General features: G+C 66.7%; 2 protein-coding genes across 4 annotated transcripts in view; both read right to left on the reverse strand.

The window, feature by feature from the left end:
- Positions 1-110: 110 nt before the first annotated feature.
- On the reverse strand, positions 111-1,793 carry LOC138848764 (MORF4 family-associated protein 1-like). Its single transcript, XM_070069559.1, has 3 exons — positions 1,645-1,793; positions 1,149-1,530; positions 111-783 (listed from the first exon to the last, which is right to left on the reverse strand). The coding sequence occupies exon 2, from the start codon at positions 1,522-1,524 to the stop codon at positions 1,159-1,161; it is 366 nt and encodes a 121-aa protein (XP_069925660.1). The 5' UTR covers positions 1,525-1,530; positions 1,645-1,793; the 3' UTR covers positions 111-783; positions 1,149-1,158.
- A 3,508-nt stretch (positions 1,794-5,301) lies between these two features.
- The window catches only part of MAN2B2 (mannosidase alpha class 2B member 2), a 31,360-nt gene continuing 19,805 nt past the window's right edge, over positions 5,302-16,856 (reverse strand). The window contains exons 9-17 of one of the 3 annotated variants that reach the window (XM_070069560.1): positions 14,634-14,825; positions 14,305-14,557; positions 13,911-14,021; positions 12,843-13,056; positions 10,957-11,094; positions 9,159-9,262; positions 7,946-8,063; positions 6,733-6,840; positions 5,302-6,569 (exon numbers count right to left, since the gene is read on the reverse strand). In XM_070069560.1, coding sequence (XP_069925661.1) covers positions 6,743-6,840; positions 7,946-8,063; positions 9,159-9,262; positions 10,957-11,094; positions 12,843-13,056; positions 13,911-14,021; positions 14,305-14,557; positions 14,634-14,825 — 1,228 coding nt within the window. In that variant the 3' untranslated portion in view covers positions 5,302-6,569; positions 6,733-6,742. Of the gene's footprint in view, positions 6,841-7,945; positions 8,064-9,158; positions 9,263-10,956; positions 11,095-12,842; positions 13,057-13,910; positions 14,022-14,304; positions 14,558-14,633; positions 14,826-16,856 lie in introns of all 3 variants that reach the window. The other 2 variants (XM_070069561.1, XM_070069562.1) reach the window with 2 other exon arrangements.

Here is a 16,856-nt window from a genome sequence, read left to right on the forward strand (position 1 = left end):
CTTACCGGACAGCACCGGGCGGGGCACTTCTCACGCGCGCTCCCGGAGGGCAGGGCCGGGACCCCGGCGCCCGCCCGGGACGGTAGGACCGCACCACGCGCGCTCCCGTGTTCAAGCCATGAATACTTTATTAACACGGTGGGATTTCTCAACACGGTAGGGTTCTGACCTCAAGGACTGCTCACGTCTGCTACGGAAACACTTGGCGCTGGACAGCACGCGGAGCTGGCGGGACAGGCAGGGCCCACGCAGCTTCACCCTCGCCCACCCCTGCCCCGACGGCGAGCACAGGGCAGCGAGTGGAGATGGTCGTCCACGCACACGCAGAGGGGGACAGCGGCCGAGGACCCCAGGGAACTCACGTTTAGAAAATACATCTCTCCTCCTTTGGTCTCACAGAAGTGACAGTCCCCGGGCCAGCGGCCGCCGCCCCCGAGGACTTCCACCCCGGGGCTCCCGCGCGCGGCCCCGAAGTTCCAGGGAGCTCGCGGGTCTCGCGAGAGCGACGAGGCAGCCGCCACTCGGAACCACCACCCACGGCCCGGCCCGGCCGCCATCCCCGCGGGCGAGGGCGTTTTCCCAACAATAAACACAGCTACCTCCCCCGACACGGAAACGCCGCACAGGCGGAAACTCGTCTTGAGGTCACAACCGCAGACCACGCAGAAACGGAGCGAAAGTGAGGACAGAGTAGACAGGAAAAGAGAAAAACGAAGGCGCTCTGGCTTCAGCTTCTCCGGGTGTCAGCCATCTCCAGACCCGACCACGTCCGCGGCTGCACACCTAGGACGCAAACGGAGAGCCCGCGTCAGGGGCGCGCGCCGCCCAGCAGGATCGGGGGTCGCCCACGGGCTCCACCCGCCCACCACCCGCCCACCACCCGCGGCCGGGGCCCCCGAGGAGCGACTTCCGGCCATCACCCCAGGGCCCCGGGGAGCAACTTCCGGTCACTACTCGCGGCCCCGGGCCCCGAGGAGCGACTTCCGGTCACCACCCCGCGGCCCCGGGCCCCACGGCCGCCACTTCCGGTCACCACCCCGCGGCCCCGGGCCCCGAGGAGCGACTTCCGGTCACCACCCCGCGGCCCCAGACCCCACGGCCGCCACTTCCGGCCCCCACCCGCGGCCCCGGCCCCCGCCCCGCCTCACCGCGCCGCGCTCACGACGACTCGCTCCGCTCTATCCGCCGCACCAGCTCCACCAGCATCTCGGCCATCTTGGCCGCCTCGCGCGCCTTCTCGTCGGCCCTGTCGGGCCTGGCCGCGCCGCCGGCGCCCGGCAGGTGGTTCAGGGCGCTCTCCTCCGACGCCTCCACCTGCGTCTTGATCTGGATGAGCAGATTGTCCATCTCCCACAGCTTGCCGCGGTTCCGCAGGGGCGCGCGCCCGTGCTCGCGGCGCAGCGCCGCGATGTCCTCGCGCATCTCGTGGATGACCGGCAGCAGGAACTGCTCGAAGTCCTCCTCCGGCTGCAGCACCGCCACCTCCTCGGGCTCCGCCAGCTCCACCGCGTCCAGGGGCCGCATCGTCTGCTGCGGAGAGAGAACGGACACGCTACGCGGGCAGCCCGGCGCCGCACGCCTCCGGGAAACTTCCACCCGTCTCAACTTTCCTCCTCACACACGCCACGGAGACGAGCGACTTACGAGCAGAGAAACGGCGAACAAAATGGAGCCCGGCCGTCAACCAGCGCTCTGCGCTCGCGGCGGCTTTCACGACACCGCGTGCCGCTTTACGGTCCGGTCGGGCCGCGGGCGCGCGCACGTCCTACGGGCCGCCGCCGCCGCCGCGTTCCGCCGCCGCCGCGCGCGCGCCGCCTCCGTGGCCTGCTGGGCGGCCGCGCTCCCGCCGCTTGTCGTGGGCACCTAAGGGAGCGTCCGCCTCCGTCCGTTTCTGGACACGCGCGAGGCGCCCGGGGCGTCCTAGCTGGGTCTCCGCACACGGGAGGTCCCGAGGCTCGCGCCTCGCTGGGCTTCGTTAGCAGGCGCCCTAAAATGCAGACGGACTCGAGAAGCAGGTGTAGAGAGCCCCCGTCCGCTGGGTCGCTCCCCGCGTGCTGCGGCAGCTCCGCCCGGGTCTCCCGCGCAGGTGCGGGCCCGAGCACGCGGGCCGTCCCGCGCTGCTCTCCCGGGCCGTGAGCAGGGCGCTGCGCCGGGACCCGAACCAGCGCCCACGCGGGACGCCCTGCAGCCCCCGCCCCAGTGCCTGTTTCCAAGGCCAGAAAGGAGTCCGGCCCGCGCGACGTCAGAGCTGGACAGCCCGGGGGCTGGCGAGCAGGGCTCCGCCGCGCGGGAGGGAGCCCACCCGGTGTGGCCGTCCAAACGGGTGCCAGCCCTTCCCCCGTCCCGGGGTTGTCTGGGCCTGCTGGTCCCGGGTCGTCCCGAGTGAGCGGCAGGCTCCCCCTGGGCCCTGCTGTGGCCGTGGCCGTCCTTGTCCCTGGCCAGTTGTCCCTGGTCAGTTCTGGCCGTCCTTGGCCCTGGTCAGTTGTCCCTGTCAGTTCTGGCCGTCCTTGTCCCTGGCCAGTTCCCTGGTCAGTTCTGGTAGCTTGGCCCTCAGCGGTTATCAGCGAGTTCTTGCCTCAGGCCTTTTTGCCAATACGGCTTTCCTCTGTGCGCACCCAGAATGGTCCAGGAGTGGGCTCGCCTGTGGTTCCCTGGGTGGGGGTGTACATGTTTATTTTCTTCTTTAAGGTTTATTTATATAGTTTGAAAACCACAGTTAGAGAGAGAGGGAGAGAGCGAGGTCTTCCATCTGCTGGTTCACTCCCCAGATGGCCGCCACGGCCAGCACTGGGCCAGGCCACAGCCAGGAGCTGGCGCTTCAGCCGGTCCCCCGCGTGGGTAGCAGGGGCCCAGACGCTTGACCGGTCTTTCGCTGCTTTTCCCAGGCCATTACCAGGGCGCTGGCCGCCGACCTTGCGTGATGAGGAAGTGAGAGCCGGGGCGCCCAGGCTGACGCTTCCAGCCCCCTCCCCTTATGTCTGGCTGCTCGGCCCCTCCTGCCGGTTAAAGTGGGTTAAAAGTGGGTTATAACCCAACGTGTCAGGAGCCCCCACGCCCCAGGGCGCCTGGCCGGGCTCCCTCCGGAGCCGCCGCGACCCAACGCTCACTTGCAGGAGCGCAAAACTGCAGCCACTTGGGACGGCGCTTGGACAGCTTCTCGCACAAAACCCGCACCCAGCATGCAGCCGTCCGCCCTCGGTGTCTATCCAAACGCGAGGAAAACGGTGCACAAAACTCGCGGGCGCTGTGGGCCTCCAGAGCTTTGCTCACGGTGGCCCCGCTGTCCTTACCCCGCAGGCCGGCCGCAGGGGAACGGTGTTCAGTGTGAAGACGGGCCCCCCAAGCCTCGCACAGCCCGGAGCAGCTTAGCTACTGTATGGTTTCAGGTGGACCACGGTCTGGGAAGGGCAAGACCAGGGGCACGGCGACACGAGGGGCGGTCCTGTGGGGAGGGCGGTAGGTCTGCCCTGTTTGAGACTGCTGGGGGAGACGTGGCCAAACCCACAGAACGTGGGACGCCACGTGACCCTCCCGTCAGCCAGACGTCAGGTGAGCATGCGGCGTCTGTGTAGCCTCCCTGATTGGCAGGAATGCGATGGAGGTGCTGTGGCTGTGGGGGTGGGGTGTCCAGGAGTTCTCTGCACTTGCTGGGACCTCACAAGGCCACCTCACAAGGGAGAACAATGGTTCCCACCAAGTGGGGGAGCCGGGAAACTGCCTCGGGCTGGAGCTGGGGCCCAGCGGGTTAAGCCTCGGCCTGCAGTGCCGGCCGCCCACGTGGGCTCCAGTTTGAGTCCCGGCTGCCCCACTTCCAAGCCAGCTCCCTGCTAATGCACCTGGCAAAGCAGCAACAAAGGCCCCAGTTCTTGGGCCCCTGCACCCACATGGGAGACACGGCTGCAGCTCCTGGCTCCTGGCTTTGGCCTGGCTCAACCTTTTTTTTATTTTTTATTTTTTTGACAGGCAGAGTGGACAGTGAGAGAGACAGAGAGAAAGGTCTTCCTTTGCCGTTGGTTCACCCTCCAATGGCCGCCGCGGCCGGCGCACTGCGCTGATCCGATGGCAGGAGCCAGGTACTTTTCCTGATCTCCCATGGGGTGCAGGGCCCAAGCACCTGGGCCATCCTCCACTGCACTCCCTGGCCACAGCAGAGAGCTGGCCAGGAAGAGGGGCAACCGGGACAGAATCCGGCGCCCCGACCGGGACTAGAACCCGGTGTGCTGGCACCGCAAGGTGGAGGATTAGCCTATTGAGCCACGGCGCCGGCCCTTGGCTCAACCTTGACTGTTGCGGCCATTTTGGGAGTGAACCAGCTCTGGATGGAAGCGTCCCCCCCACCCCCCCCGTAACTCAGCCTCTCAAATAATTTTTTTTAAGATTTATTTATTTGAGAGGCAGAGTTACAGAGAGAAAGAGAGGTCTTCCATCTGCTGGTTCACTCCGCAGATGGCCAAAATGGCCAGAGCTGGGCGGATCTGAAGCCAGGAGCCAGGAGCTTCTTCCGGGTCTCCCACAAGGGTGCAGGGGCCCAAGGACTAGCATGAACCAGGGCACATGCACGACCGTGTACACTCTGCACACGTGCCTGGTTTTTCTGGGTTAGACGCCTGCAACAGACCAGCTGTGAACAGCCTGCCTGCCTTTACCTTCAGAAGGTCGGGCTGTCTTCCATGGCTTGTTTTCCACACTAACGCGTAATCACCCTCCCCCAACACACACGGCTGAAAATACTAGAGAGAGCCATGGGCCTTCCATCCACTGGTTCGCTCCCCAGATGGCCACAAGGGCCGGGGCTGGGCCAGTGGCTGACCCCTGCACCCCACAGGGCAGCCTACCGCTTGAGCCCCACTTGCCAAACCGCAGAACGTGCTGCCCGGCGGGGGCCAAACCCCCTCCCCCAGGAGGTTCGACTCCTACTTTGTCCCTCCCAGGGACGCTCCCTCCCTCCTTGTATGTCATAGGTGTGATTTTTCTTTCTTTTTTACAAAAAGGTTTACTATCTGAAAGGCAGAGTTGGACTCTCCCGTCTGCTGGGCCAGTCTGAGCCAGGACCCAGGGGCTCCGCCGAGTCTCTCACGTGGGGGACGGGGCCGAGGCGTCCCTGCCGCCTTCCCGGGTGCAGCAGCGGAGGCCGGCTGGCTGCGGCGGTGCCGGCGCGGGAGCTGGCGCCACAGCATGATGGAGCCCCCACACTCGACAAGTCATCTTTCCAAGTGCACAATCCCGTGTCTTGCAGTATATTTCCAACGCTGTGCGACCATTACCACTAATTCCCCAAGTGTTTTTTTTTAATAAGAGCCCTTTCTTCACTTTTTAAAAAAAATTTATTTATTTATTTATTTGAAAGGCAGAGCTACAGAGAGGCAGAGAGAGAGAGAGAGAGAGAGAGGTCTTCCATCAGCTGGTTCACTCCCCAGATGGCCAAAATGGCCAGAGCTGAGCTGACCCGAAGCCAGGAGCTTCCTCCTGGTCTCCCATGTGGGTGCAGGGCCCAAGGACTTGGGCCATCTTCTACTGCTTTCCCAGGCCACAGCAGAGCTGCACCGGAAGTGGAGCAGCCGAGACTGGAACCGGCGCCCATATGGGATGCCGGCGCTGCAGGCGGCGGCTTTACCGGTTACACCACAGCGTTGCCCCCACAGTTTTGCTACCCCCAAATCAAACTCCCTGTCAGCTGCCACGCCCAGCCCGTGGGACCTGCTTCTGTCTAGGTTTGCCTGCTGTGCCCTCCCCAGACTGAAGGGGGCTCCTACTGCATGTGGCCGCCTGTGTCTGACTTCCTTCAGTGTAAGACTTCCGAGGGGCCCTCGCCCTACGTTTAGAATTTCCCTCCTCAGAGCTCAGCAGTGGTGAGCAGTGGGGCTGGCAGCTCGACTGATGAGAGCCCCCGGGGTTGCAGCCCCGGCTCCAGCTCCCTTGGGGGGCCGTGGTGATGGCCACCCACCCGGGAGTCCTGCATTCAGTGGCCAGAGCGCCTGGCTTAGCCCTGGACACCTGGGGAATGACCCAGCAGACGGGAGCTTGCTTTATGTCTCCCAGCTAAAAAGCAGGGCCTGCGAGGGTTGAGTGACAGCCCATCTGACGGACAGGTGCCCTTTGGTCCCGGACATCTGGCCTGCTTCCTCCTCCTGGCTTCTGTGAACAGTGCCGTGGACGTGGGTGTCCAGGTTTCCGTGTGAACGGATGTTTTAGTTTCGTGGGTGTTAACCTTGGAGCTCCCACTTCGTCGCGGTTAGTAACGCTGGCGCGGAATCTCCCCGTGCCCCTGCTGCGTGGGCCCGGACCCCCGCTAGGCAGGTGGCGTCCCGGGAGGGAGGGAGGCTGGCACGGGGATCCCGGCTTGTTCAGTGGCCACAGCCAAGCCCCCTTGCAGGAGTACCACAAGCAGCCGCACACAGCAGGTGTGCAGCCGCCGCCGGGGACCTGGCAGGGCCCAGAGGGCAGGTGCATTTTGGCCCTGCTGTGGGTCCTTTGCTTTGCACGTGGTGAGACTCCCCGGTTTGGCTTCTGTCAAGGAAGAAGCCCGGCAGGAGAATGTCTGAGAACAGAGGGCAGCGGCAGGCGGCTCCCTGTGGGGGAGAGCCCGATCCTGTCAGGTTTCGTGTTTATTACAAAATAGGAGAGAACTCCTACTGCAAACAGTCCTGGCCACCGCCCAGCGCCCCAGCCTGGCCCTGCCTGGGTCTGTCCCGCTTCCTGGAGTCCCCAGGCGCAGCCCCAGGCCCGCCGCACCTGCCGGGGCTCACTGCTGTCGGAAGTGAACGAAGAACGTCCGGATTTCCTTGGGGTGGACGGTGACCAGGGGTCCTCCCGGTGGCCTCGGGGGAGAGGCGGGGCGGCCTGGGGAGCACAGGGGGCTGTCCGGCACCACCCCTCGGTGCTGCCTGCTTCCCCCCATTCCCCAGCCCCCAGCGTGCTGTGGCTTCCACCAGGATGGCTCTCGGCTACAAGGGCGCCTTTGCGTTGCCACGGTCCCCCGAGGCCCGGCCTGCCACGCGTGTTGTGAACAGGCTGGTCCTAGCCCTGTGCCTTGTTTTCCCATAGTGCCTGGCGCTTGGTCTGGGGGAGCTTCCTCATGGAGACATCTGGGAAAAGCTGCCCTTCCCCTCCCTAGGAGCCCCTACACTCACACCCCAGGGCTTGGGCTTTGCCTTTGCAAGGAAGCCTGCTCACCCATCACCCACCCACTTCACCTGTCCTCCATCCACCACCCACCCATCCATCCACCACCCACCCATCCATCATCCATCCCTCCACCCATCATCCATCCATCCACCCACTCATCCATCCACCCACTCATCCATCATCCACCCATCCATCATCCACCCACCCACCCACCCACCCATCCATGACTCCTGCCTCCCTCTGTCCTCCATCTACCCCCGAACCTATCCATCATCCGTCCATCATCCACCCTCCCTCCACCACACTGAGCATCCACTGTGTGTCCAGCCTGTGCTATGGACGGAGGAAGCGCCCAGCACAGAGGAAACACTTGGGGTCGGGAGAGCAATGGGGGCCCCTGCCCTAGCTGGGGGCTCAGGGGAGGCTTCCCGGGACGCCTGATCACCAGCCGGGCCAGATGCGTGAAGCTGCCCAGGGCACGGTGCGTGGTGCAGAGTGGCTGACGTCAACAGGGTCCCGTCAGGACCTGGGACTCCCTTGAGGGTCAGAGCTGTCACTCGGGGCACGGGCAGGGCGTGCGGGCAGGGCGTGGATGCGTGCACACACACACGGACAGACACGCCTGCGTGGAGCCCTGCGTGTGCAGACCCACACGGAGTCCCTCTTGAATGCTGGGGCAGACTTTGGGGCTGCAGATGCGGAACGGGAAAGCAGCACCCGAGGCCACAGAGGTGTGGGGGCGGGTGCTGGGTCGGGACCAGGTCTGTCAGCTCCGGGGCCTGGCTGGGACCCCGGGATGGGGGAGGGGCGGCTCTCAAACCTTGGCGGCGCCCAGGCTCCGTGTTCCAGCTCCAGCGGCTCAGCGCGTGCACGTCCCACGTCCCTGTGAGGGAGCGCTCCTCCACGGCCTCCACGGGCCCCAGCCCCCGCAGCACAGCCTGCAGGGGCAGAACCGAGGCAGGGCAGGGCTGCGCTGTGCGGCAGTGGGCGCCACGCCACAGACTGGGCGTCCTCGGGGCCCCTGGCCTGCCCCACAGAACTCTCACAGCAGGTCTGCAAGGCCCATTTCACAGACGGGAAAACCAAGGCCGGGCCGGGTGAGCAGAGGGCAGCCGCTGAGAGCTGCCTGCCCCACAGGGACCCCCTCCCCGCAGCTTCACTCCCTCCCAGCAAGCAGGCTCCCAGGCTCCCTTGCAGCTAGGGGAGCGCCGGGGCGGGTCCTGGAGAGGGCAAGGCCCTGTGTGCTGCCCCTCCGCTCCGCCCAGGGCACTAAGGACCTCGTGCCTGCTCCCATTTCCCAGGTGAGGCCACGGAGGCACGTGCACGCCGAGCCTGGGCCGCCCACGTTGGTCCTTGAGGAAGCGGCAGGAGCGCCCGTTTCGTCCTCTGTTCGAAGAGTTTCACCACAAGGAGTGAGAAGGCTCAGACCCAGGCCCGTGGCCGCAACCCGCAAACCCACCAGGCCGGGAGGCAGGGCGGGCAGGTAGCCCCGTGCTCCCTGTGCGAATTCTCCCTCCCAGGGCCCAGCCGAGGTTTTCACCCACGAGGTTCAAGTCCCTGATGCGGGTGGCCCTGGGGCTCTGAGCAGGGGTCGGGCGCGGGTGCTCCCTGATGCGGGGGAAGCTCTGAGCAGGGGTCGGGGGCAGGTGCTCCCTGATGCGGGGGGGGGCTCCCTGATGCGGGGGAGGGAGCTCTGAGCAGGGGTCAGGGGCGGGTGCTCCCTGATGCGCGCGCGGGGGGGTCTCTGAGCAGGGGTCGGGGGCGGGTGCTCCCTGATGCGGGTGGGCCTGGGGGGCTCTGAGCAGGGGTCGGTGGCGGGTGCTCCCTGATGCGGGTGGGCCTGGGGGGCTCTGAGCAGGGGTCGGGTGCGGGTGCTCCCTGATGCCGGGGGGGGGGGCTCTGAGCAGGGGTTGGGGGTGGGAGCTCCCTGATGCGGGTGGGCCTGGGGGGCTCTGAGCAGGGGTCCAGTGCGGGTGCTCCCTGATGTGGGGGGGGCTCTGAGCAGGGGTCAAGGGTGGGTGGGGCCACTTTACCTCCAGGTTCACAGTCGCTGGCTGGGACAGGACCGGGTCCTCTCCGACCTCATACGGGTGGTAGAGCCGCAGCAGGACGCGGCGGAGGTCTGCCCGGGGCTCCCCTGGATGGCCGTGCGCACAGAAAGGGGGAGGCGGTGAGGGCCCCAACATGCAGCCCCAGTGCCACCCGCACTTCCCGCGCCCTAGTCCATCAGCCCCGTGGCCCGAGTGTGACCTGGTCCCGGCTAGCACGTGGCAGCGCTGGCCAGGGATGGGGAGGCCTGGGTCGTGGGAGGGGAGCCCTGGCAGATGGACTGAACTCTGTCCCCCCTACCCCGGGCTTGGGCCCCAGGCTGCATTGCACCTGCTTCCCGCCCACTTCCCAAGGTGTTGTGAGCAGGACCAGGGCTTTGCCAGCCTCCGGCTGCAGAGTGGAACTCTGTCCTGCGTCAGCTGTCCAGCCGTGGAGAACTGACCAACACACCCGACCTCCTTGGGAGGCAGCCGCCGGCCCCACCAGACAGACAAGGAAGAGGCTCAGAGCAGGCCATTCCTTGCCCTGGGCTGCACAGCTGGTGGGCAGTGCGCAGTGCGGGTGGGGGACTCCACCCCCACAGGGGCTGACAGTCCTGGTCCACCTTGGCTGTTACAGGCCCCACTGAACCTGACCCCAACTCTCCGGCTCTGTCTGTCCCGCCCACCCACTTCCTGGAGCCCACCGGAGCCCAGCAGCGATGGAGGAAGCGGTGCTGACACAGCGCCCCCTGCAGGGGGCGGCGGGAACTGCTGCTGGGGCTCTTCCCTGGTGGCCAGGCCCCGGGGCTGACACGGTGCCCTCCTGTGCGTGTTACACGCAGGCACGGGCTCCTGCCCCAGCCCCGCCTACCTCAGTGCCTCTCCTTCCATTTTTCAGATGACAAGAGCGAGGCTCGGAGGGAAGCCTGCGTTAAACGCTGGGGGGAAGGCTCGGCTGACCTTCGTACTTGCTAAACTCTGGCATGCAGAATCTTAGCTCTAGGCCGGCGCTGCGGCTTACTAGGCTAATCCTCTGCCTTGCGGCGCTGGCACACCGGGTTCTAGTCCTGGTCGGGGCGCCGGATTCTGTCCCGGTTGCCCCTCTTCCAGGCCAGCTCTCTGCTGTGGCCAGGGAGTGCAGTGGAGGATGGCCCAAGTGCTTGGGCCCTGCACCCCATGGGAGACCAGGAGAAGCACCTGGCTCCTGCCATCGGATCAGCGCGGTGCGCCGGCCGTGGCGGCCATTGGAGGGTGAACCGACGGCAAAGGAAGACCTTTCTCTCTGTCTCTCTCTCTCTCACTATCCACTCTGCCTGTCAAAAAAAAAAAAAAAAAAAAAAAAATCTTAGCTCTGCAGCTGCGCCCCGAAGTGACGGCATCCAACTCCCCAGGGCCTTCCCAACCCTGGGCGCGCGGCCAGCGCTCGGCGCAGCCGTTGAGGCCCACGCAGAGTCCTGGCTCCTGCACGCCAGTCCAGCTCCTGCTCAGGTGCACCCTGGGAGGCAGCTCATGGAGACCTGGATGGAGGTCCTGGCTCCCGGCTTTGGCCTGGCCCAGCCGCAGCAGTGGAGGGCATCTGGGGAGGTGCCAGCAGAGGGCAGCTCTGATAATCTTATCTGATAGGTAACTGCACAATCACAGTGAGAAACCCAAGAAACAAGGCTCAATGGGATCCCGCGCCCCACCGTGAGTTCTCAGACCCCCCACAGCAGTGGCCGCCTGACTCCGCAGGCTGAGGTCTTAAGCCGCCGCCGCTGTCGGCCCACGCGCTGGGGGCTGGCCAAGCACCGCCCGGCCTCACCTTTGCCCAGACTGCGCAGGTGCGCACTGTGGTTGGAGCTGTAGCTCCAGCCGGGGATGCTCAGAGTCTGCAGGTGGAGGTTCGGGGGCAGCGCCACGGCCTCCTGCTGCCGGGCTCCAGGCGTCTTCGGCGCAGTCCCTGTAAGGCACAGAGCTGGGGGCTCGGGGGCCACACCCTGGCATTCAGAGCTCAGGTGCTCCCGCCGTCGCCCACCCCTCCCCGTGTGCAGTCCCCCAGCAGAAGGCCGGGCGCACCTGCTGGTCCCAGGGCCCAGCTCCCACTCCCGTGGCCGTCCCCAGGTCCTCCCCTGAGAGCCTGGCTCCTGTATGAGCAGCCGGCCAGAGCCGCTCCTGCTCAGATGGCCCGCGGGCCACTCCTCCCACCTCTGCACCTGCGCCCCAGGCTACCGCCTGATTGGTCCAGACACCAGCCACCTGACCTAAGCGGGGCCAATCGGAATCCTTCCCTGGGACTTCTGTGCTGGAGACCTGGAAGTCTGAGCCACAGTTCCTTGTGGTGGGGGAGACGGAGCCTCTCCCTGAGGGCGGCCCCGTTAGGACAGTGTGTGCGGAGAGGCGCAGTGGAGACCCCGTCAGCGATGTGGGCCTGAGGGCTCCCCCCAACCCCTGGAACTGAAGAGGCCAGTGAGGGGCCGGGCGGGGTGGAGCTGCAAATGGCCGCAGAGCTTTCTCAGAGCCCGCTACGCGTCCTCCAGCGAGGAAGGCCCAGGGCCGCTCTGGGAGCAGAGCCTGACCCCGCGAGGCAGTCAGGGGATCGGACGTGCGGGAGCAGGCGCACAGCAGTGGCCCTGGGAGACGCGAGCCAGCTCCGCACGTCTCGAGTGTCCCCAGGCTGGAAGCCGCCGCTCCAGGCAGAGACCCCGACCTGCCGTCCCCGACGCCTGGGCTCCTGCCTCGTGGCCTCACGGCCCCCGAGTGCCGGCTCTGAACACAGTCTCTCCCCCATCTGGGGCTGGGCAGGCTCAGGAGAGGGGCTGCAGATGGGCCTGTGGCCCGAGTGACAGCTCGCCGGCCTGCCGGTGCCCTGGTGGGTTCTGGCTCTCAAACCTCAGCTGAGCACATCCTAAGGGCACATTCTAATCACAACCCAACAGCCAGCAGAAAAAGGAAACCGTTTAAGGATGAACAAGGGGCTGGCCTTGCGGCTCAGTGAGCAGTGCCGACACCCTCCAGCCGAGTGCTGGTTCAAGTCCTGGCTGCTCTGCTTCCCACGCAGACCCTGCTACGGCCTGGGAAAGCAGCAGAAGGCGGCCCAAGCACCTGGGCCCTGCCCTGCGTGGGAGACCCGGATGGAGCTCCCGGCTCCTGGCTTTGGCCTGGCCCAGTTCTGGCTGTTGCAGCCTCTGCGGAGGGAACCTGCAGATGGATTCATTCTCTCTCTCTCTCTCTCTCTCTCTCTCTCTCTCCTTCTCTCCTTCTCTCTCTCTCTCCCTCTCCCTCCCTCTCTCCCCCCCCCTTCTCTCCTTCCCTCTGTTACTCTGCCTTTTAAATTAAACCCTATCTCCTGAGACCGTGACCACGTCTAAGGTTGCCCACGTCTGGTGTTCTAACAGAGAACCTTTACCGATCTCCGAAGCCTCAGGGCGGCAAAGCGCAGCCGCGGACAGCAAGCGCCCTCACCTGGTGACAGCGTGCCCAGCCTCAGACAAGCCAGCCTCCAGAGCCCCGCGCCCCAGGCAGGTGGTCGTCTAGCGGACACCTGTGTCCCAGGGCCGATGCTGGCGCCATGCCCAGCTCTGGCTCCTGAGCTAACGTGGACTCTGGGAGGCAGGGATGCGGCCCCGCTTCCTGCCGCACACAGGGGAGACCTGGACTGAGCCCCGATCCTGGCTCAGGCCTCTGGCCCGGGGCAGCGGCAGCACCTACCCCGCGAGGGGGCGCCCGCGCCGGCCAGCTCTCCCAGCAGCACCACGGGCCTGTGCTGCAGCTCCAGGCCGCTCCTCTCACGCAGGCGGGCGGTGACGGCCCAGGGCCCCAGCAGAAGCCACAGCACCGGGTGCACAACGGAGGTGTCGTTGAGAGTGAGGTTGTAGCCCAGGTCCCAGGCCAGGTTGTTCCATAGCCGCCGATGGAGCATGACCTGGGGGCAGAGGGCTGGGGCACGACCTGGGGGCAGAGGGGCTGGGGCACGGCCTGGGGGCGGAGGGCTGGGGCACGGCCTGGGGGCAGAGGGGCTGGGGCACGGCCTGGGGGCAGAGGGGCTGGGGCACTGCCTGGGGGCGGAGGGCTGGGGCACGGCCTGGGGGCAGAGAGGCTGGGGCACGGCCTGGGGGCGGAGGGCTGGGGCACGGCCTGGGGGCAGAGGGGCTGGGGCACTGCCTGGGGGCAGAGGGGCTGGGGCACGGCCTGGGGGCAGAGGGGCTGGGGCACGACCTGGGGGCAGAGGGGCTGGGGCACGGCCTGGGGGCGGAGGGCTGGGGCACGGCCTGGGGGCGGAGGGCTGGGGCACGGCCTGGGGGCAGAGGGGCTGGGGCACGGCCTGGGGGCAGAGGGGCTGGGGCACGGCCTGGGGGCAGAGGGGCTGGGGCAAGGCCTGGGGGCAGAGGGCTGGGGCACTGCCTGGGGGCGGAGGGGCTGGGGCACGACCCGGGGGCGGAGGGGCTGGGGCACGACCCGGGGGCGGAGGGGCTGGGGCACGACCCGGGGGCAGAGGGGCTGGGGCACTGCCTGGGGGCGGAGGGGCTGGGGCACGGCCTGGGGGCAGAGGGGCTGGGGCATGGCCTGGGGGCGGAGGGGCTGGGGCACTGCCTGGGGGGGAGGGGCTGGGGCACGGCCTGGGGGCACGGCCTGGGGGGGAGGGGCTGGGGCACTGCCTGGGGGCAGAGGGGCTGGGGCACGGCCTGGGGGCAGAGGGGATGGAGCATGACGCGCCTTGCACCTGAGGTGCCGCAGGGGGGTGGTCACGTGTGGCTGCCCAGACCACGCCCCTCCTACCTCCACCTGCCCATTCCCCAGGCTGGCCACGCCGTGCGCCCGCTCGGACAGCAGCACGAGCCTGCTCCCGCTGTCCTGGATGAAGGCCGACTGCGCCATAGGGTAGTAATTCTGCAGACAGATGCGGCGCCCGGTGGGCAGTCAGGTGGGGGGCGGGGCACCCTCCCCACACACACAGGGGCACCACGGGTGGGGGGCCAGCTCCCCAGGCCCTCCACGCCGACCCATCAATCCCCGGTCCCATCCTCTAATGAGAAACTGAGGCACAGAATCCAGGTCTCTCCCAAGTGGCAGCACTGGAATCCAGGCACCACACTGACCAGCCCCTTGTGGGCAGGCACGCAGGCCAGGGGCTGTAGGAGGGGTCTCCCGGTGCCGCTGGCGGCGGGCCTACCCTGGCGATGGCGTTGCGCACGTGGGCGCGGTGGGGCCTCCGCTGCATCTGGTAGCCGTTGCTGTCCGTGTACAGGACCCGCCGGCTGTTCAGATCCGTGCTGGTCCGCAGCACCGCCTCGCGGTTCAGCTCCAAGGGCCCCACGCGGTACTCCTGTTCCACCCGCCGGCACAGCAGCTCCCCGGCCCCGCCCGGAGGCACGTGGGCGAGCCGCGAGTGGATCGCGTACGCGTGCTCCCGGGCTGTCGCGTTCCTGTAGGAGGACAGGGCGTCCACCTAGGGCGCAGAGCACAGGCCCCGTGCACCTGCTGCGCGCCCCGCGGAGTCACCTGTAGAAGTACTGTCGGATCTCAGTGCTGAGGTTTCCCGCCACCACCTCCAGCTCCACAGCCTCCCAGGCGGGCACGGCCGCGGCGCTGGGCGCGAACATGTAGTTGTCGGAGATCGGGCCCTTCCGCACGTCCCCGTTGACGTGGTACTCCAGGAACTCCTGCACCAGGCGCACAGTCCGGTTCCCGTGGCTGCCGCGGCGAGACAGGGGGCACCCATCACCTCCAGGGACGAGGTCTCAGCGGCGCTGCTCCTGTGGGCTGCGCCAGGCTCACAAGCCCCCTGGCCATACCAGCGCCAGGAGTGCAGGAAGACGCTGCCCCCAGAGCCCAGGCAGCAGGCACGAGGCCTCGCGGCGAAGTACACCGCGGCCGCCAGCAGGGGGCGCCACCATGCAGGCGAGCCCGCATTGTCCAGCCCAGCAGAGCTGCGCGAGTAAGACCAGGACACGGGGGTCTGCACTGTGGCCTAGCGAGGTAAGCCACGGCCTGCGGAGCCAGCGCCCACATGGGCACAGGTTGGAATCCCCACTGCTCCGTTTCCAAACCGGCTCCCTGCTAACGGGCCTGGGAAAGCAGCATAAGATGGCCTGGGTGCTTGGGCCCCTGCACCCACGGGGAGACCAGACGGAGCTATTGCAGCCATTTGGGGAGTGAACCACTGGACGGAAGATTCTCTGTCTCTGTCTCTTCCTCTCCCTATAACTCTGCCTCTCAGATAAACAAATCATTTTTTTAAAGCCCAGAACAAGAGGTGCTGTGCTGACTCGCAGCCGCCGGGCAGGGCCCAGGGTTTGCTGGTCGCGTGCCAGCTCTTCCTCTTACGCCACCTCAGACCCTGGCGTCCCGTGGAAAGCTCCCGCGGGGCCACGGAGAGAGCGACAGAACGGGAGAAAGGGTTGTAAGCCACACGTCTGACAAGGGACTGTGTCCTGAATATATAAAGAGCTCTGGCAGCTCTGTGATAAAAAGGCAACCCAACTTAAAACTGAGCAAAGGATCTGAACAGGCATTTCCCCAAAGACGACACACGGCTGGCCACAAGCACATGAAAAGAAGCCAACGGTCAACAAGAACTGCAGGCCAGAACCAGGGGACACCGCCTCCCCCCCATCAGAGTGGCTGGAGGCAGGGAGACAGGAAGTGGTAGTGCAGGGGAGGGGGGAGACAGGAAGTGGCAGCGCAGGGAGGGAAGGGGTGGAGACAGGAAGTGGTAGCACAGGGGAGGGAGAGGAGGGGTGGAGACAGGAAGTGGCAGTGCAGGGGAGGGAGGGGAGGGGTGGAGACAGGAAGTGGTAGTGCAGGGGAGGGAGGGGAGGGGTGGAGACAGGAAATGGCAGCGTGTGGGGGGAGGGGTGGAGACAGGAAGTGGCTGTGCAGGGGAGGGAGAGGAAGGTGGAGACAGGAAGTGGTAGTGCAGGGGAGGGAGGTGAGGGGTGGAGACAGGAAGTAGAAGTGCAGGGGAGGGAGGGGATGGGTAGAGACAGGAAGTGGCAATGCAGGGGAGGGAGGGGAGGTCTGGAGATAGGAAGTGGTAGTGCAGGGGAGGGAGGGGAGGGGTGGAGACAGGAGGTGGCAGTGCAGGGGAGGGGGGTGGAGACAGGAAGTGGCAGTGCAGGGAGGGAGGGGGTAGAGACAGGAAGTGGGCGTGCAGGGGAAGGAGGGGGTAGAGACAGGAAGTGGGCGTGCAGGGGAAGGAGGGGGTGGAGACAGGAAGTGGCCGTGCAGGGGGGCCTCAGGCACTGTGGTGGGTCCAGAGCCGGCGGATGCTTCGGGAAGGTCTGCCAGCTCCTCGGCAGGCCACATGCAGTGTCCCCAGCGGCCTGGGGACTCCACGCCGGGGTGCACTGAGAAGTGAGGTGCGCCCACACACCAGCACCCCGAGAAGTGTGGTGCACCCACAGACCGGCACCCCGAGAAGTGAGGTGCGCCCACAGACCGGCACCCAGAGAAGTGTGGTGCGCCCACAGACCGGCACCCACGTTCACCACAGCATGAGCCGCAGGGCCAGGCGGTGGAAACACGGGAGGCTTCCACCATGCGCGGAAGGGACAACAGGACGGGGGTCCCTGAGCTGTGGGCGCCCCGACACCTGCTCCAACGCCAAGCCCCTGAGGAGCCGGTCAGCCAGGGTCCACGTGGCGCAGGGCGCACTCACGAGACGCGCGCACCACGGACAATCCACGGCCGAGAAGGCGAGAAGGGGGACTGCAGCCAGGCCGC

Source organism: Oryctolagus cuniculus, chromosome 2 (assembly GCF_964237555.1).
Source record: "Oryctolagus cuniculus chromosome 2, mOryCun1.1, whole genome shotgun sequence".
NCBI classification, from domain to species: domain Eukaryota; kingdom Metazoa; phylum Chordata; class Mammalia; order Lagomorpha; family Leporidae; genus Oryctolagus; species Oryctolagus cuniculus.

What these genes read in the sequence shown, in the direction of transcription:
- LOC138848764 (XM_070069559.1), bottom strand. Translation starts at nt 1,524, where the DNA reads ATGCGGCCCCTGGACGCGGTGGAGCTGGCGGAGCCCGAGGAGGTGGCG.